At 39.3% G+C, this 21,512-nt stretch overlaps 1 protein-coding gene across 1 annotated transcript in view; it reads left to right on the top strand.

The window, feature by feature from the left end:
- The window catches only part of LOC132397174 (anoctamin-9-like), a 136,451-nt gene that overhangs the window by 17,374 nt on the left and 97,565 nt on the right, over window positions 1-21,512 (top strand). The window contains exons 4-7 of the mRNA XM_059975578.1: window positions 15,172-15,308; window positions 16,744-16,793; window positions 17,707-17,765; window positions 21,082-21,170. Of these exons, the coding sequence (XP_059831561.1) occupies window positions 15,172-15,308; window positions 16,744-16,793; window positions 17,707-17,765; window positions 21,082-21,170 (335 nt within the window). The remainder of the gene's footprint in view (window positions 1-15,171; window positions 15,309-16,743; window positions 16,794-17,706; window positions 17,766-21,081; window positions 21,171-21,512) is intronic.

Here is a 21,512-nt window from a genome sequence, read left to right on the forward strand (position 1 = left end):
ATTCTCTGCATTATTATGAACAGATTTTTGCAAAAACTAAATATACCTAAAATTTCAATCCAAGATACTAGTAGACTAGATGCTCCTATTAAACAAGAGGAAATGGCTAAGGCCATATTCTCTGTGCAAACTAGGGAAAGCTCTGGGACCAGATGGATATACAGTGGAATTTTATAAGACCTTCAATGAAATGTGTACACCACATCTTTGTCAAACTTTCACTGATTCTATATCCTCTGGGTATCTTCCAAAAACTTTTTGAGGTGTTAATTTCATTGATTCCTAAAAGAGGAAAAGATCTAACTGAATGTGCATCCTATAGACCTATTTCCTTACTGAATGTGGATTTTAAAATTCTCTCTAAGATTTTAGCCAATAGACTTGATAATATTTTGCCTACTGTTATCTCAAATGATCAAACTGGATTTATTAAAAATAGGTATTCACATTTTAATATTCAAAGATTGTTAAATATTATTTATTCTCCCTCAGTTAAATAATCTGAATGTATTCTGTCTCTGGATGCAGAGAAAAGTTTTGACAGGGTGGAATGGCCTTATTTGTTCCAGGTTTTGAAGAGGTTTAATTTTGGTCCGGGATTTATTTCATGGATCAAACTGATTTATCAAGCCCTGATGGCTGCGGTTATAACTAATAATCAAAAATCTCCTTATTTTAGACTATATAGAGGAAGCCGTCAGGGTTGTCCTTTCAGTCCTTTATTATTTAATTTGGCTTTAGAACCACTTGCTATTGCTCTTAGGGACTCTAATTCTGTTCAGGGTATTAAGAGAGGGGATAAACTACATAAGGTTTTGTTATATACAGATGATTTATTAACTTACATTTCAGACCCTAGGAAATCTATTCCCTCTATGCTATCCATATTTACAGAATTTTGTATTTTTTCTGATATAAATTAAATTTTCATAAAAGTGAATTATTTCTCATTAATAATTACACTGATTATTATAATCAAATATCTTTAATATTGCTAAAATTATTTTAACTATCTTCGTATTAAAATTACTAAAAATTTTAAAGACTTATGTAAGTTTAATTCCCTTCCTCTAATTGAATATACACAGCAAACATTTTCCAAATGGTCGCCTATGACAATGTCATTAATTGGTCGAATAAATGCTATAAAAATGGTAATTTTACTGAAATTTTTATGTACATTTCAAGCGGTTCCATCCTTTGTCCCAAAAACGTTCTTTGACAGAATAGATTCTATGATCCTGTTATACATTTGGAATAATAAAAGTTCTAGAGTGCAAAAATCTTTATTGCAAAAATTAAAAAATGATGGAGGACTGGCATTAGCAAATTTTAGATTTTATTATTGGGCAATTAATATTCATTATATCACCTTTTGGATTTACGGTATAGCCTCTCATCATCTTGTACACCTCTATCATGTCACCTCTCATCCTCTGTTGCTCCAAGGGGAAAAGGCCAAATTCACTCAACTTATTCTCATAAGGCATTCTCTCCAATCCAGGCAGCATCCTTGTTAAATGTCTTCTGTACTCTCTATAGTAGCCACATCCTTCTTGTAGTGAGGTGACCAGAACTGAACCCAGTACTCCAAGTGTAGGCTAACTAAGATCTTGTATAGCTGTAACATTACCTCATGGGTCTTGAATTCAATCCATCGGTTGATGAAGGCCAACACACCATACACCTTCTTAACAACACTAAAAACCTGCATAGCAGCTTTGACTGTCCTATGGGCAAGGACCCCAAGATCTTGCTGATCATCCATACTGCCAAGAATCCTTAACATTAATATTTGACCTACTGAAAAGAACCACCACACCTATCAAGGTTGAACTCCATTTGCCACTTCACTTCACTTGACAACACTGTCAACCTGCATAGCAGCTTTGACTGTCCTATGGGCAAGGACCCCAAGATCTTGCTGATCATCCATACTGCCAAGAATCCTTAACATTAATATTTGACCTACTGAAAAGAACCACCACACCTATCAAGGTTGAACTCCATTTGCCACTTCTCAGCCCGGTTCTGCATCCTATCAATGTTGCACTGTAACTTCTGACAACCCTCCAGACTATCCACAACAACATCTTTTGTATCATCGGCAAGCTTACTAATCCACCCTCCTATTTCCTCATCCAGGTCATTTATAAAAATCACAAAGAGGAGGGGTCCCAGAACAGATCCCTGCAGAACACCAATGGTCACCATCCTCCATGCAGAATACAAACCATCTACAACCACACTTTGCCTTCTCTGGGCAAACCAATTCTTGATCCACAAAACAAGGTGATCCCATGCCTCATTACTTTCTCAATGAACCTAACTGAAATCCATATACACTGCATCCACTGCAGTGTATCACTGCACTTCATCAATGTGTTTTGTTACATCCTCAAAGATTCAGTCAGGTCCGTAAGGCATGACCTGCCCTTGACAAAGCTATGCTGACTATCCCTAATCAGATTCTGTCTGCTCATAAATCCTGCCTCTCAACGATCTTCTCCAACAACTTGCCCACCACTGAAGTAAGACTCACTGGTCTATAATTCCCTGGGTTATCTCTGCTTCCTTTGTCAAATAAGTGAACAACATTTGCAGCCTTCCAATCCTCTGGTACTTCTCCCATCCCTATTGATGCTCAGCAATCTCCTCCCTCGCCTCCCACAGTAGCCTGGGGTATATTTCACCTGGTCCTGGCAACTAAAGGTCTAGTACATCCTCTTTGTTCATGTCTATACACTCAAAGCATTTCAGTCTGCTGTAAGTTACCCCCATAATTGCCAAGATCCTTTTCACTGGTGAATACTGAAGCAACTATTCATTAAGTACTCTGTTACTTCCTCCAGCACCATGCACATATTTCCACTATTGCTCTTGATTTGTCCTGTTACTCTTCACATACTTGTAGAACACCTTCTCATGGGCCCTGCTAGCTCTCCTAATTTCATTTTTGAGCTGCTTCCTGGCACTCTTGTAATTTTTCAGAGTTCTAACAGTACCTAGTTTCTTGAACCTTTGTAAGCTTTTCTTTACTAGATTTTCTACATCCTTTGTAGTAGGTAACTTCACACATTCTATGACCCTCGATGCCTGGAAAATCCACTATACTGTTAGTGTCCTCCACAGTGAAGACTGACTCAAAATACTTACTCAGTTCATCTCATTACTACCTCTCTAGCATCATCTTCCAGTGGTCCAATATCCACACTCATCTCTTTTACACTTTATGTATCTGAAGAAATTTTCAGTATCTTTAATATTATTGGCCCACTTACTTTCGTATTCTAGCTTTATGTTAATGACTTTTTAAGTTGCTTTCTGTTAGTTTTTAAAAGCTTCCCAATCCTCTAACTTCCACTAATTTTTGCTCTATTATATCCTCCCTCTTTGGCTTTTGTGACTGACTTCTCTTGTTAGCTACAGTTGTATCATCATCCTCTTTAAGATACTGTGCCTTCCAAATTGCTTTCAGAAATTCCAGCCATTACTGCTCTGCCATATTCCCTGCCAGTGTTCTCTTTTAATCAATTATGGCCAACTCCTCTCTCATGCCTCTGTAATTCACTTTACTGTAGTACTGATACTTCTGACTTTAGCTTTTCAAATCTCAGGCTGAATTTGATCATATTATGATGACTTTCCCCTAAGGATTTGTGGTGAACTATGTGCCTGTCTGGACACGCCCCCTGCTGACTGCTCCTTTGGCTCCTCCCACAGGCCCCTGTATAAAGGCGATCTGAGGCCTGACGCTCGGCCTCAGTCTCCAGGACATAGTATGATGGACACTCACTCCTGGTTCCTTCTTCCAGTCAATAAAAGCCGATATCTCGCCTTACGTCTCAGTGTGAGTTATTGATGGTGCATCAGGATTCTTTTATATTAAGCAGTCTAATCAATTCTGGTTCATTGCACAACACCCAATTCAGAATAGCTGATCCCCTAGTGGGCTCAACCACGAGTTGCTCTAAAAAGCCATCTTGTAGGTACTGTACTCCCACAGATTGATCTGTGCTATCAAATTTCTTTTGCAATTTGTTTGTCCATTTTACTTGTAAGTCTATGTCATTTTGCTGTAGTTTGTCCTAATCCTTGCTGTTTGCCACACCTCCAGACCTGGTGTAACCAGCAAGCTCCAAAATATTACTTTATATTGCAAAATTTAAATCTCATTAGTCCTAACACTGATCATTGGCTAACATCACTGTTGATGTTATCCCATTCTGGAAGAACAGCTGTTTAGCATGGTCTGCTGTTTTACTTTCTAAATCAGCTGATTCTGAAATGGAATCTAAAAATAAATCAGATCTTTGTTCACTTGGTAAGTCTAGGAGCCATATGACAGCAAGGAACTATATAAGAACTAAATGGTCCTGCTGGAATACAAAGTTTATTTTCATCTACTCTGCTCCCACAGATTGATTAACAAGTGAAGGCTGATACCATTGACCAAGATTGCAGCATTTAGACATGATATGTGGCTGCAAGCAATGCTCTGGTGTGCCATAAAACACTTCACCCTATCATAATTTCTTCTTTGAAATTGTTCTTCTCCTCTTTCAATTTCTTCTCTCACTCTTTCTCACACCACTCATTCCAAGGCATTCTATATTCCTGTCATGGAGAGAGCTGCATAAATTGTGACACGCTTCTATGTAGTCGCACATGAATGAATCAACAGCTGCAAGCTCAGGCAGCAGCATACAAATGCATATATTAATTTCCAACACTAATAAATGCAAAAGGAAATCACAATAGCATTTGATGTAAGGAAGGATGTTCCTTAAGCAATTAAGGAATTTTTTTTGTTAGATCCACTTTGCAGTTAAAGCAAAAAAGCGAATCAAACATGGATATGGAGGTTACAAATGGAGTTTGTGTTTCAGTTGTCAGGAAAATATACCTTGCCTTTATGCTTCCTGTGTGATGTAGCTTAGCTGGTAGTTCTTTTTCTGTGAGAGAGAATGACTTTCAAATTCTATCCCGGGGCTTAACTACAGAACTCAATGCTGATGTTGTGGGAAGGTGTTTCATTGTTAGACCTGCTGTTCCATGGATGAAACACAAAACCAAACCATACATGTCATCTTGGATGGATATAAATGATTTTGAAGAAAAGAAGAGCTGTTTATCCCTAATTCAGCTTCACATGTTATTTGGTTATCACATTCCTTTTTTGAAGAGCTTGTGTTGCATATGCCTATTATTTTCTCCTTAGTTTGTGTTATTGGTTGTAATCTAAAATCTAAAGCCAAACTTTTGAAAAATAACTGGGAAATTCATATAAATTTTAAACTCATCTTTACAAGTATCGATTTATCAATTAAATCTGAAATTAAAATTTTTTGTTCACTGAGATAATGTAAGAATTCAAGTACATAGAATTGAATCACAGATTAATCAAGTTGTTATTGAATGACTGAACAGGCTTAAATGATCAAATACCCAACCCCTGTTTCTACATTACCATATACTTTAAGATTTTCTAAATTGAAGGATGGATATATAAACTTTCTTGTATTGCTGGAGCAATAAAGAGAGAAGAAAAGGAGTAAAAAAAAGAGAAGAGTGGATATTGGATTGCTGGAAAATGATGCTGAAGGGACAGTAATGTGGGATAAAGAAATGGTGCAATAACATTTAAGTATTTTTCACCTGTCTTCATTATGGAAGATACAAGCAGAATGCTAGAAATGTAGAGTGCCTGGGGACAGAAGTGAGTGTCATTGCTATTACTAACGAGAAGATGCTTAGGAAGCTGAAAAATCTGAAGGTAGCTAAGTCACCTGTACAAGGTGGACTGCACTCCAGGGTTTTGAAAGGCAGTAGAAGAGATTGTGGAGGTATCAGTAATGATCTTTCAAGAATCACTAGATTAAGAAAATTGCAGATGTCACTCCACTCTTTAAGAAGGGAGAAAGGCAGAAGAAAAGCAATTATAGGCCAGTTAGTTTGACTTCTGTGGTTGGAACCTTTTTGAGATTGAGGTTTCGAGGTACATGGAGGCACTTGATAAAAAAAAAAGGCCAAAGTCAGCATCATTTTCTAAAGGAGAAATATTGCTTGACAAATCTGTTGGAATTCTTTGAGGAAATAACAAACAGGATAGACAAAGGAACGTTGGTGGATTTTGTTTATTTGGATTTTCAGAAGGCCTTTGACAAGGTTCCGCATGTGAGGCTGCTTAACAAAATGAGGAGCCCATGGTATTACAGGAAAGGTACTAGAATAGATAAAAGATTGACTGGCAGGAGATAAAGAATAGGAGCAAAAGGGGGCCTTTTCTGATTAGCTGCTCGTGACAAATGGTGTGTCACAGGGGTCGGTGTTTGGATAAAGGAATTGATGGCTTTGTGGCCAAGTTGGCAGATGATACGAAGACAGTTGTAAGAACAGATAGTGTTGAGGAAGCAAGGTATTTACAGAAGGATGTAGACAGATTGGGAGAATGGCTGAAGATGTGGCAGATGGAATATAATGTAGGGGTGCATGGGCATGCATTTTGGCAGAAGGAATAAAGATGCAGACTGTTTAGTAAATGGGAAGAAAATGCAAAAATCAGTGGTGCAGAGGAACTCAAGAGTCCTTGTGTCGGATTTCCTAAAGGTTAACTTGCAGGTCGAGTGGGTGGTAAGGAAGGCAAATTCAATGTTAGCATTCATTTTGAGAGGACTGTAATGCAAAATCAAAGATGTAATGCAAAGGCTTTGTAAGGCATTAATCAGATCACACTTGGAGTATTGAGTAGTTTTGGGCCCCATATCTAAAAAAGAATGTGCTGACATTGGAGAGGGTTCACGGAATGATTATGGGAATGGAAAGGTTAATGTATGAGGAGCATTTGATAGCTCTGGGTCTGTACTCACTGAAGTTTAAAAGAATGAGGGGTAATCTCATTGAAACATATCGAACATTGAAAGATGTGGATAGAGTGGATGTGGAAAGGCCGTTTCCTATAGTGGGGGAGTCCAGGACCAGAGGCTACAGCCTCAGAATTGAGGGATATCCATTTATAACAGATGAGGAAAAACTTCTTTAGCCAGAGGGTGGCGAGTCCATGGAATTCATTGCCACAGATAGCTGTGCAGGCCAAGTCATTGTGTATATTTAAGGCGGAGGTTGATAGGTTATTGATTAATCATGACATCAAAGATTACAGGGAGAAAGCAAGAGAATGGGGTTGAAAAGGATGTTAACTCAGCCAGGATAGAATGGCGGAGCAGCCTTGATGGTCTAAATCTGCTCCTAGGTCTTGTGGTCTTACTAGATTTACTGGCCTGTAATTGCCTGGCTTATCTCTGTTGTTGTATTTGAATAAAGGCACATTTTTGTCTCAGTATCTAGTGTCTTTCTTCCAGCCAATGAAGACTTAAAAGATTTTTATGCAGAGAACCTCAGCAATCTCCTTGCTTGCCATAGCAGTTTGAAACATATCTGCCTTCATGCCCACTAGGTCATCCAATTCATCCTTTTTTTGCTAACATTTACGTATTTATCTGTCAAAAAATCTCTTCTTCCCTCTATAAAACCTTTGATATTCATTGACATCCAGGAGTTCCTGAAACTTCCTTCCTTGCCTTTAACCTTTACAAGGTCATGTTGGCCCCGACCTTTCCTTATTTCACATTCAAAAGGCTCCACTTGTTAGACGTAGACCTACTAGTACTTGCTACTTTTGTCATTTTTGGAATTGCTAGCTCCACCACCCCCAACTCAATTCAGGATCATAATTTCCAGACCAGCCTTACCCTTTTCATTGCTACCATGAATAGTCATTCCCTCCAAAATTCTCACATCAGACACTTGTACTACTTACCAAGCTTCAATGTCTAAGATTGGGTCCTGTACTTTTGGAAGTAAGAATATCAACATGTTGACTCAAAAAACTTTTACTGGATGCATTTCAAAAATTCTAGTTCTAAATCTTTAACAATAAAAAAATCACAGTTATTATTGGGGAAGTAGCCATCTTCTATTATTATAATTCTATTGCTTTTGCACTTCTTGGGATTGGTTTGATGAGAATAACCAGGAAGGGAGTCCAGGAGCTGGTTAAACTGTTAATGCAAGATGTTACTGGATTTAAAACATGAGTGTGTTTCAAGAGTTAATAATTCTTCAAGCATCTAAAATACGACCCAAAACAGGAGGATAACCCAGCTGTGTTGTGCATTTGTGACCAGGTTTCCTTATTTCTGTTACGGAAAGATGTTATGTGGTTGATTTATGAATTACTGTTCAAACCCTCAATTTGCCTACCTGCTAAAATTCATATCTTCTTTGAATCATAGAAAAACACATCATAAATAGTTCCTTACAGCTCAAGAAGGGTTATAGAGTGGGCAGAGGATGTTCTTAAAGCATCCCACTGACTCCTGAGAATCTCTGGCCTGTTGTGCACAAAGCAGTGAAAGAGATTACAGGATGATATTGAGATATCTTAATATTCTGTATCAGGCGTATACTGAAGTCTTGTAGAGAAGTGAACTAACTCACATATTACCTACTCACTTACCCCATTGATTATCAACCTGTGCATTAGAGAGTCTACAGTATTGACCTTGTTAGCTATCTCAGAGCCCAGAAAATCAGAGTGGAAGTAGATGACATTTTGTCCTGTAGAACTTCTAGAAAAGAAGAAAACAGGAAGAGGAAAAAGTAGAGTTCATGTAACAATGCTTGAATGCACTCATTCTCCCACAACAAATCTGATGAACCCAGTGATCTTATATACTGTACTGCTAATCCTACCATTATGCTTACATGAGACCATTGGGAATATTCATGGAATTGGAGCCTTTTTCAACCAAATAACTATTTGGGCCATTACATCTTCCTTTGTTTTCTGAAAGATACACCAACAGTTCCCTCGTGTTTTCGCATAATTTTTTTTACATTTGACCACTTACATTTTTAAAGCAGTTATGAATTTACCTCCACTGTTGTTCCTTGTAAGATTTATCATATATTAGCAGCAAGGGCCTCAAAATGGCTGTGGCTCAAGAGAGGAGAGCCATGGATTCATATGTAGCTAGCCATCTGGACACAAGCTGGGGTCTGATCAGCCCCAGCTGGGTCACCTGGAGAAGGGTGTATGATGTTGAAAGACCCAAAACACCCTGATTCCAGGAACATCACTGATGTGCCCAGAAGCATCAGTAGTTGTATGCACACAGCAGTGTTGTCTCAAACAGTGTTTCCTTCAATCCCCTTAGTTAATTCTGAAACTCTGAGATCTGTATAATCCTTCAGTTTTGCAACTCTGATTTTCATTGCTATGGCAATAGTACCTTTAGAGGTCTACATCTTAAGCTTTGTTATTTTGCTGTGAAGTTTTGTGTTTCTTGTCCTTTTGGTTGGTCCATTTAAAACCCATCTCTGAACATTTCTGTTCTTAAAGTCTTTGTAATTATGGTTTTAATTTTTAACTGCTGAATGATGCTATGTAAATGTATGTTTTTGTTATTTTATCCTTTGTCAAAATATTTAGTAGTTACACATAATTTTTTTAAAAACATTTTTATAATTTCTCCCTTGTATTGAAACGTGTGCAGTTTGAACCCCCTTATAAAGTGTAGATGTAGAGCTTTGGATCATATGAAAAGCATTTTATAAACACAACACCTATTCTTTTTCTGGGTTAGGATATCCAATTCAGACTAGTTAATCTTTTAACAATGTCTTGGAGAACAGAGCAATGAATAATAAACACATTTTTGTTTAGACTGGTTCTTTGTCTTGAGATGAGTGGCGAGTAATGTTCCACAGGGATCACTGTTGGAGTCTTTGTTTTCAGATGGGCTGAGTAATAAGTTTGCAGAGAATGCAAACTTATTACTCAGCAAAAAATGGAGTTGTATATACTGAAGATGTTTGTCAAAGACTACAGATCTGATCAGATCAGTTGGAGATAGAGGCAAAATCATCTCATTCTGAAGTAAACTTGAGTCAATGAAGGTTGCTCAACTACTGTAGCAGGGTTTGAATGCTATTAACTGTTACAAAATAGAATGTGGTGAACTACATATACCCGTCTGGACATGACTCCCCCCCCCCCCCCCCCCCCCGCTGACTGCTCCTGTGGCCCCTCCCACAGACCTCTGTATAAAGGCGATTGGAGGCACTGCTCCTCCCTCAGTCTCCAGGATGTTGAGTGGTGGGCTCTTGCTGTTGACGGTGCTTTCTTCCAGATAATAAAAGCCTACCTTAACTCACGTCTCCGAGAGTTATTGATGGTGATTCATAGAATTAAGTGACATAGGTGGCAACAGGGCATCACTTCCAGATGAGTAGTTCTATGAGCAGTTTGACCATCAAAACATGGAGGATTCTTCACGAACTCCTACAGCCCCCAGTGACCCTGAGATCTCAGTCTCTGAGGACAATATGAAAGCATCTGGCCCAGATATGATACCTAGTCAAGTACAAGAGACCTGCGTTGATCTGGCTGGAATGATCACCGATATCTTTAACCTCTCACTTCAGTAGTCTGAGGTACCCACCTGCCTCAAGCAGACCTCAATCATGCCGGTGCCTAAGGAGACCATGGTAACCTGCCTCAATGACAATTGTCCAGTAGCACTTACATCCACTGATGGTGTTTTGGGAGGTTGGTGATGAAGTGCATCAACTCCTGCCTAAGAAGTGACTTGGGTCCATTCCAGCAAAACAGGTCCACAGTAAATGCCATTTCATTAGTTCTTCATTCCTGGAACATCTGGACAGCAAAAATGCATACATCAGGCTGCTCTACTGACTACAGCTCGGCATTCAATACTACCGTACCTCAAAACCAATCAATAAGCTTCAAGACCTTGGCCTCCATACCTTCTTGTGCAATTGGAACTTCAAGTTCCTCTCTTGCAGACTTCAAACAGTTCAGATGGGCAACAACATCTCCATGACCTCCATCAGCACAGGTGCACCATAAGGCTGTGTTCTCAGCCCCCACTCTACTTGCTTCACACATAGGACTGTGTGACTAATGCCATATTTACATATGCTGACAACACCCCTGTTGTTTGCTAAATCAAAGCTGGTGTTGAGTCAGCATGTAAGAAGGTGATTGAAAATCTGGCTGAGTGGTGCCACAACACCAACCTATCACTCAGTGTCAGCAAGATCAAAGATATGATTATTGACTTCAAGAGAAGGAAACCAGAGGTCCATGAGCTAGTCCTCATGGGGGATTAAATTCCTCGGTGTTATAATTTCAGAGGGCTTGTCCTGGGTCCAGCATGTAAGTGCAATTACAAACAAAGTACAGCGCCACCTTTGCTTCCTTAGTTTGTGAAGATTCATCATGGCATTTAATGCTTCAACAAATGTGCGGTGGAGTGTATGTTGACTGGTTGCATCACAGCCTGGTATGGAAACACCAATGCTCTTGAATAGAAAATCCTACAAAAAAATAGTGGAAATGGCCCTTTTATGTGGCGCATTATTGAACTCCTTCTGGAAATCCAAGCAAGTAATGTCCATCTGTTCCCCTCTATCTACTGCACTCATTATATCCTCAAATAATTCCAGAAACTTTGTCAAACAGAACCTGCCTTTGCTGAATCCATGCTGTGTCTGCCTGATGGATCCATCTCTTTCCAGAAGCTCCGCTGTTTCTTCTTTATTGATAGCCTCAAGCATTTGCCCAACTACAGATGTTAAACTAACTGGTTTCTAGTTACCTGTTTTTTGTCTTTTTTGAACAGTGGTGTGACATTTGCCATCTTCCAATCTGCTGGGACCTGCCCAGAGTCCAGAGAATTTTGGTAAATTATCTCCAAAATCTCTACTATAACTTTTTCCATTTCTTTCAGTACCCAGGGATGTATTCCATCAGGACCAGGGGATTTATCTATCTTCAGGTCCACAAGTTTGCTCAGCACTACTTCTTTAATGACAGATATTGTATTGAGATCCTCACCTCCCATCAGATCTCTCATGACATGTTCCCCCATGACAAACTTACGGGAATTTGTAAAATGCCTACAATATGGCACCTTAGAACAGCTTGTGATTGAGCCCACTAGGGGAAAGGCAATTCTGGATTGGCCTTTGTGTAATGTACCAGATTTAATTAGGGAGATTAAGGTAAAGGAACCTTTAGAAGGCAGTGATCATAATATGTTGGAATTCACCCTGCAGTTTCAGAGTGAGAAGATAAAGTCAGATGTATCAGTACTGAAGTGGAGTAAAGGGAGTTACAGAGGTATGAGAGAGGAGCTGGCCGAAGTTGATTGGAAGGGGATACTAGTAGGGTTGATGCAGAACAGCAAAGGCTGCAGTTTCTGGTGCATTTCAGAAGTTGCATTATAGATGCATCCCAAAGATGAATATTCTAAAGGCAAGATGATGCATCCGTGACTGAAGGGAAGTCAAAGACAGAAAGCAAAACAAACAGCATATGATATAGCAAAAATTAGTGGGTCAGAGGTTTGGGAAGTTTTTGAAAATCAACAGAAGGTACCTAAAATAAACATTGGGGAGAAAAACTAAAATACGAAGGTAAGCTAGCCAATAATATTAATGAGGATACCAGAAGTTCTTTCAGATATATAAAGAATAAAAGAGAGAAGAGAGTGGATATTGGACTGTTGGAAAATGACACTGGAGGGTAATGGGGACAAAGAAATGGTGGATAAACTTAAATATTTTGCCTCAGTCTTATGGAAGGAACTAGCAGTGTGCCAAAAATCCGAGTGTGTCAGGCCAGAAGTGAGTGTAGTTGCTCATTAATAAGAAGGTTTTTGGGAAACTGAAAGGTTTGAAGGTAGATAAGTCATATGGACCAGATGGCCAACACCCCAGGTTTTGGAAAGAGGTAGCTGAAGAGATTGTGGAGGCATTGGTAATGATCTTTCAAAAATCACTAGATTCTGGAATAGTTCTGGAGGACTGTGAAGTGATAAATGTCACTCCACTCTTTCAGAAAGGAGGGAAGCAGAAGAAAGGATAGACCAGTTAGCCTGACTCCAATGGGCTGGGAAGATGTTAGAATCTTTTATTAAGGATGAGTTTTGGGGTATTTGGAGGCACATGATAAAATAGGCCAAAGTCAGCATGGTTTCCTTAAGAGGAAATTTTGCCTGACAAATCTGTTGGAGTTCTTTGAGGAAATGGCAGACAGGATAGGCAAAAGAGTTAATAAAGGCTGTTTACTTTGATTTTCAGAAGGCCTTTGACAAAGTACCGCACATGCAGCTGCTTAACAAGATAAGAGCCTATGCTATTACAGGAAAACTACTAACATCCAAGATTGTATGACTGGTAGAGAGGCAAAGAGTGCAAATGAAGGGCCTATTCCAGTTGGCTGCCAGTGACTAGTGGTTTTCCACAGGATTCTGTATTGAGATTGCTCCTTTTCACGTTCTACGTCAATGATTCAGATGATGCAATTGATGGCTTTGTGGTCAAGTTTGCAGATGATACAAGGATACATGCAGGCGCAAGTAGTGTTGAAGCAGGGAGTGCAGAAGCACTTGGACATATTGGAAGTATGGGCAAAGTGCAGATGGAAGTGTATGGCATAGAAAATTCAAAAATCAGAGATGCAAAGTGACTTGGGAGTCCTTCTGCAGGATTCCATAAACATTAACTTGCAGGTTAAGTAAGCGGCAATGAAGGCAAATGCAATGTTAACATTCATTTCAAGAAGATTAGAATATAATAGTAAAGATGGGATGCTGGGGCCTTATTAGACACTAGTTTGACAGCATATGGAATGTTGTGACCAGTTTTGGGCTCCATATCCAAGATGAAATATGCTGGCATTAGAGAGGGTCTGAAGGAGGTTAACGAGAATGATTCCAGGAATGAAAGGGTTGACGTATGAGTCTGTACTTGCTGCAGTTTGGAAGAATGTGACAGGATCTCATTGAAACCTATCAGATATTGAAAGGCCTAGATTGTGAGGATGAGGAGAGGATGTTTCTTATAGCGGGTGAGTTTAGGACCAGAGAGCAAACCCTCAGAATCAAGAGGCATCCATTTAGAACAGAGATGAGAAGGAATTTCTTTAGTCAGAGAGTGGTGAATTTGGAATTCATTGCTATGGGCAGTTGTGGAGACCAAGTCATTGAGAATACTTAAAGTGGAGTTTAATATGTTCTTGGTTCGACAGGACATCAAAGGTTATGGGTAGAAGGTGGGAGAATGGGGCTGAGAAGGATAATAAATCAGCCATAGTGGAGCAGACTTGATGGGCCATGTGGCCTAATTATTCTGCTCCTATGACTTACACTCTTATAGCCAGAGCTACAGATATAATGAGTTTCTGAGGATGAAGTAATATCTTCTCTGTGCTTGTGTTACACTCCACTCGTAATTTCAAAACGGATGTATGGCTAAACAGCAACCACAGCAATAGATTTAATTTCCATACAATTGAGTCTAAATGATGCATACTATATTGTTGTAACAGACCTTTTCCTGTCGTATTGTGGTGCCCTCTATTTTGCTAATGCGTGAAAGACAATGGGCAATTTGCATAGCATGATTAACCACCTGTGAACATTATGGTAAGGAAATGCAGTTGGACACTTTTCCTGTTGAAGTGAAAGCAAAATGTCTGTGGATTGGTGGGTGCACTGTTACCATTCTAAAGCAGTGGAAGGATGAGCAATGATTTGGATTGAATAAAAAAATCTAGTGACAAGAGACTCATTTGCACTATTTGAGGAACATACAAGGAAAGACTAAAGTTGACATTAGCTGTTAACCTCCTCAATTCTTCATAGGCTGTCCCCGGGATCAAAGAACTTACACTCTATTAGCAGATGCTGGAGGAGGCATTTGGTGGACGTGTAATGTTAAGAGGTCGACTGCTGTTGCCGTTTCTGCAGTCAGATCCAGCGTAAATAGAAAAATATGTTAAAGCTTTTAATGTCTTAAACGGTTTGCTGCAATACTTAAGAATGAGGGAAGATTGATAATGTGGAAATGCAGTAATGGTTTTCCCCATGAATGCGTGGGTTTCCTCTGAATGCTCCAGTTTCTTCCCACAATCAAAAGACGTACTGGTTAGTTGGTTAAGTGTAAATTGTCCCGTGATTAGGCTATGGTTAAATAGGTGGGTTGCTTGGTGGTGAAGCTTATTGGGATGGAAGAGCCTGATCTGTGCTGTATCTAAATAAAATAATTTGAAAACAAAAAAGTTGTTTTCTTTTTCCTCAGAAAAAAACTGGTGAGTTTGATATATTCTTTGGAATTCAAGCTCCTGAGAAATTATTTGAAAAATATATACATCTTCTGGATATTTCTGAAAGGACATGCAGCAGTACTGGGCTGGACACAGTCTCAAAGTCAACCAGGTATCACTGTTATCCAAGTACAAAGCATTTATTGTGAATGTATATTTGCTAAATTATAAAAAAATCCCCACGCCACCCCTTGATGAGAAGCTAATTAAATTTACTTGGGCATTTTGAATTCAATGGGCCACAAGATTCAAAAGTGGTAAAGATCTTCATCATCTAAACTTCTATCGTCTAAATACGAATTTGAATGTTCATATATTTGAATGCTTCTCCGTATATATTATTCATGAATTAAACTAAAATGGATTGCACCTCCAGGAACCTCGGCTGCTTTTGAGGGTCTTATTTACTTAGATCTGTATTTGGTAACATTATCAAAGGATAATATGGCAGAGCTGCACAAATTAATGGTGCTGTTGTATAGGCATTCCCATAGTAAGCATGGATTTTCTCACCCTTCACTCAAAATAGTGTTTTTGAATAATATCCTCCCTTTTGCTACACCTGTCCCCACATTTCTTCCCTCACCACCATCCCAGGCCCCAGACAGTCCTTTCAGCTGAGGCACCACTTCACCTGCGAGTCATCTGGGGTGATATACTGTATCCGGTGCTCCCGATGTGGCCATTTATACATTGGGGAGACCCACCGCAGACTGGGAGACCATTTCGCCGAACACCGGCACTCAGTCCTCCAGCAGTGGCGGGATCTCCCTGTGGCCACACACTTCAGTTCCACAGACCACTCCCACTCCGACATGTCTGTCCATGGCCTCCTCTACCATCAAGATGAGGCCACGCGCAGGTCGATGGAGCAATACGTTATCTCCCGCCTAGGTAACTTCCTACCTGCCGGCATGAACATCCAAATCACAGACCTCCGTTGACACCCTTGCCCCCCCCCCCCCCCTACTCCCATCCCTATCTATTATTTTAGTCTGGTTCTCTTTCTCTTTTCCCCCCTCACTATAATCTCCCCCCAGCCCTACCTTTCTTTCTTTTTTATTTCCCATAATTCTCCACCTAGCCCATTTCCTTCCAGCCTATCACTTCCTAGCTCTCTACTTTATCCCTCCCCCCACTTCTTATCCCCCCTCGACCATCCCATGTTACTTCACTCCTGATGAAGGGTTTCGGCCCAAAACGTTGTCACTACCTCCTCCCATAGATGCTGTCTGGCCTGCTGAGTTCTGCCAGCATTTTGTGTTTTTATTTATTTCCAGCATCTGCAGATTCACTCATGTTACATCTGTAAAATATATTTTTTTCTTTTTTAGAGGTCTGTTGGAGTCAAATGTTGCTGCACTGCTCAGGCACTGACATTATATGAACTGTGCTAAAGCATTTCCTTACTGCATTACTGTACATTAAATAAAATTAGATAAATGTGACCTTTTTGGCAGAGGTTTAATCTAAATGGCAAAGCCACAGAGCAATTAACAATCAACTTAAATGACTGAAGATAATAGATTTTTATTTGCTTATTTCAGAATTCGAATTATAAATTTTATTCTCAGGAACACATCCGTCCCCGGCATTGGTAAGGACTGAATTTGTACAGTGTATTCTACTTCACAAAATCTGTTTCATTGCTTTTATCCGATTCAAATTTCTGAAGTAAATTACAAGAAGCTTAGTGGAGCAGACAGGAGGTTCTATGGACAATAATGAGAAAGCCAGACAATATGTTGCCTCCCAGGTGCCAAGGTCAGGAACATCTCAGATCAACTCTCTGGTGTTCTTCAGAGGCAGCATAAGCAGCTAGAGGTTGTGGTCCATTTCAGTTCCAATGACGTAGATCCTGCAAAGTGAATTCAGGGAGTTGGGTGCTAAGTTAAAGGATAGGACATTAATGGTGGCAATATAATGGTTTATACCTGTACTACATGCTATGGAAATAGGAAGATATTATTGGTTAATATTAGCTAAGTAGATGGTGCAGCGGAGAGGGCTTCAGATTTTTGGATCATTGGGCTATCTTCCAAGTAAAGTGAGATTTGTACAAGCAGGATAGTTTGCACCTGAATTAGAGGAGAAACAATATCCTTGCAGGAAGGTTTGCAAGTGCTGCTTTGCTGTTTTAAACTAGAATTACAGGGGGATGGGAACCAGAGTGTCAGGGCAGTTTGTGGAGTGGTTGTGCGGAAAACAGATGTTACATCTGCATATGAGGACAGGGACTGAAATTATGAATGTGGGACTAATGTTCTGAATTGCATCAATTTCAATGCAAGGACTATTGTATGTAAGGCAGATGAGCTTAAAGCATGGATAAGCACTTTGAATTACAATATTATAGTCATTATTGAGCTTAAATTGCAGGAGGGTTAGGATCGGCTGCACAATGTTCCAGGGTTCTGTTGTTTTAGACATGATAGAGGGGAGGTATTAAAATTAGAATGACATCCATTTGTTTTCATGTACATAATGTTTTTGTACCTTTTTTAAAATAGGTGGCCTTCGTGAGTTACTGAGAAACAAAACGTTTCATTCAGCTTTCCCACTTCATGAGGTAAATTCTACTTAGATTGATTCTTTATTGCTTTTACCAAAATATCTTAAGAACAAAAGCTAAACACTGAGGTATGGAAAAGAGATATCATGTTGCTACCATAAATATTTCTAATATCACATTAACAATTTCATGCAATCAAAATAACATACTGAAAAAGCAAGTTTTGTAGTAGTCACACAGGTAATTACTGTACCTGATCTGAAGTTGAGTTTTTACTCGTGTCCCATACTGAATATATAAAGTTACTAATGAAAGAGTAAGAATACTTGCAAGAACTTACAAATTTAAGTGCTGAAAGAAGTTGTTGGTTGTTCCTTTAGTTTCATTTCATATGTTTATTGCCTCCAGCTTTGTTGACCTTCTGGCCTTGATTAATAAAATATTCTTTATATCACCTTAACTATTTTTGTCTCTGTCCTGTGGTCTGCCCATATTTGTGGATTTGAATTCTAAGGTGTCTCTGTTCCTCTGCATTTCACAGTATCCTACTGTTCATTGGATATTCCCTTTACTTGTTTGACCTCAAATGCATTACAACACATGCCGCAAAATTAATTTTCATTTGCTTCTTTTCTGCCAGTCTGCTCAGTCCAGTGATAACCTGATTCTACAGCTTCTTCCTCCTCGAAGGCCTTTATTTTTGTAACATTTGCAAATATCATAATAGGACTCCTACCTCTATGAAAGTAATTAATATACAAGGTCCTACCTCAAATGCAGGAGAATCTTGAAAGCGTCTGAATTGGAAGCAGAATGCACAAACAAAGGAAAATATTTTCGAATTATCAGCAATAATTTACAAGATCAGAGGCCTCAATTCAGGGGTGAATGATGAGTTAAACAACATTTTCGATTTCTTCAAAAATGATTATATATACTAAAATTATTTAACATGATTCCTGTTGAGAACAAAATATTGCCCTTCGTCAGGCATCATTCTTCCTTAAAGACAAGGAGTAAGTAGGTTGCACTGATGTTTTGGAGTGGGGATGCTGATTCACTCTCACTTGTACCTGGCCAAGTCATTGGGTATATTTAAGGTAGAGTTAATAGGGCATTGGTTAGTGAGGGTGTCAAAGTTTACAGGGAAAAGGCAGGAGAAAAGGGTTAAGAGGGAAATAAATCAGCCATGGTCGAATGGCAGGGCAGAATCAATGGCCAAATGGCCAAATTCTGCTCTTATGTCTAAGGCATGACTTCAGCACTCAGCCCAATACTGTTCTGGGAACAGATCACTAGCTGGTGAAGTTTCCAGATACATGGAGGTAGATGCACCAAATTCAAAACTCAAAGGATTCTGCAGATACTGGAAACCCAGAGTAACATGCAGAACAGAAGGACAAACTCAGTAGGTCAGGCAGCATCTATTAGAGAGGACAAGGAGTCGATGTTTTGGGTTTTGAGACCCTTCATTACGACTGGTAAGGAAAGAGGAAGAAGCCAGAATAAGAAGTTAAGGGGTGGGGAAGTAGTATACACTAGAAGGAGATAAGTGAAGCCAAGCCAGGGGGAAGCTTGGTGAGTGGGGGAGGGAATGAAGTGAGAAGCTGGGAGCTAATAGGTGGAAGAAGATAACCTGAGCCAGAAATTTGCAGTGGAAGCCTAATTTGAGGCATCTGTAAAATTATAATTTAGATAGCATTGTATTAATATATATCCTAAAAAACCAATGGACCTCATGCCTACCTGTAGGATCTCCACCTTACTGCAACTTAGCCTTGAGCCAGACTTGGATCTAACTTGCCACTTTCTCTTGCTCCCCATGAGAGACTGATTAGGCATAAGATAAACTGCTTGAAGAACTTAGCAGTTTAAGCAGCTGGAAGCAAAGGGATGGTCATCAGTATTCTGGATTGACTGAGAATGTATAGTGAAGATGGCCAATAAATAGAAGTGAGAGGGAGTAGTTACACAGAGACTGGAATATGATGGGTGAAACTAGAAAAGTGTGGGAAGGAATAGAAAGGAGAGTTAAGGGAGAAGTAATTCAGATAGATATGTAGGTGCTGAAAAATAGAACGCTGGTGGTGGGGGTGGTAGGTTGGAAAAAAGGGAAAGAAATTTTGGATGGACTGATGGGAGTGGGAAAAGAACAAGAAATGTGGGTTAGTTGAAACTCAAGTTCAATCTTTATACCAAAGCACCATATGCCACTCAAGTGGAATATGAGATGATACTCTTCTGATGCGTGTTTGGCCACACTGCAGAATCAGAATCAGATTTACTATCACGAGCATATGTTGTGAAATTTGTTTTGTGGTAGCAGTACAATACATAACAAAAAAAAAAGAAATTAAAGTAAGAAGTATATGTGTGTATGGATAAAAATTAAATAAGTTGTGCAAAAAGAGAGCAAAAATTAGTGAGGTGTTCATGGGTTGATTCATTATCCATTCTGAAATCTAATAGTGGCGGGGAAGAAGCTGTTCCTAAGATGTTGAGTCTGTGTCTTTGGATTTCTGTACCTTCTCCCAGATGGTAGCAATGAGAAGAGGGCATATTCTATGTGATGGGGGCCGTTCATGATAGTTTCTGCCATTTTAAGGCATCACCTTTTGAAGATGTCCTCAATGCTAGGGAGGCTATTGCCCATGATGGAGATGGCTGAATTTGCAACCATCTGCATCTTTTTCAGATCCTGTGCAGTGGCGCCTGGATATCAGAACGTAATGTAACCAGTTAGAATGTACTTCATGGTACATTTTTAGAAACTTGTGAGTGTCTTTAGTGAAAAATGGTATCTTCTCAAACTTCTAATGAAATGTAGCAGCTGTAGTGTCTTATTTGTAATTGCATCAATATGTTAGGTTCGGGACAGTTCCTCAGAATTGTTGACACCCAGGATCTCGAAACCGCTCACCTTTTCCATTCCTGATCCCTCACTGAGGACTAGTGTGTATTTCCTTGACTTTCTCTTCCTGAAGTCCACAATCGTTTCCTTACTCTCACTGTTGTTAAATCCAGTAGTGAAGGTGGAGGACAGACAAATGGGTGGAAGGAAGACAAGTGCTATGTAGAACAGATGTCTGTAATATAGAAAATGCCACTGCAAGCACTGAATGCAGTAGACCACCATGTCATGTGCCTTACACGCATCCATGGAGACATGACGTTATCTCCAGATATTTATTCAAATTAGTTAGGCGTAACCTTTCCATATTAAACCATGCCAACTGTTATTTTCCAGACAAATTTTTAAGTAACGTATGATAAGGGATCAAAAATGATTTTTAAGAAATTAGCTTAGTAAGAACTAAACATGCCAGAAAGAGTACAAGCAAAGATTTGTTCTATTTCATTTTGTTTTATTTAGGCAAACATTTGGAAGAAAGAACATATATTTCAAAATCAATGGGCTAATTGGAAAAGCATATTTACCAAACAACCAATCAACCACATAAGGTGACTTACTAATGAACTTATGGATCATTGCTTTCAAATTGCAGCATGTGATTTTTGCTAGAACCTTGAGAATAAGATCAAGTTGAATATCCAAGAACCAAGTTCTTTGAAATGGTAAAGAGAAGTGTTTCTAAAGGCAGGGTTTTTTAAACATTTTGTTCCCAAGATGGGAAAAAAGAGCCAACCTAGTGAGCCTCTTGAGAAAATAAATTAGAAAGAATAGTGGAGGGATGGAATGGGCTAAGAGAATATTTCTGATGGTGTGAGGCCAGGGTTGCTGCTACGATATGCTGCTTTTGAAGTTATCTGGTTTTTTAGATTAATAAGAGTAGTCAAAGAGAA

This window comes from Hypanus sabinus, chromosome 7, assembly GCF_030144855.1.
Source record: "Hypanus sabinus isolate sHypSab1 chromosome 7, sHypSab1.hap1, whole genome shotgun sequence".
In the NCBI taxonomy this organism is placed as follows: domain Eukaryota; kingdom Metazoa; phylum Chordata; class Chondrichthyes; order Myliobatiformes; family Dasyatidae; genus Hypanus; species Hypanus sabinus.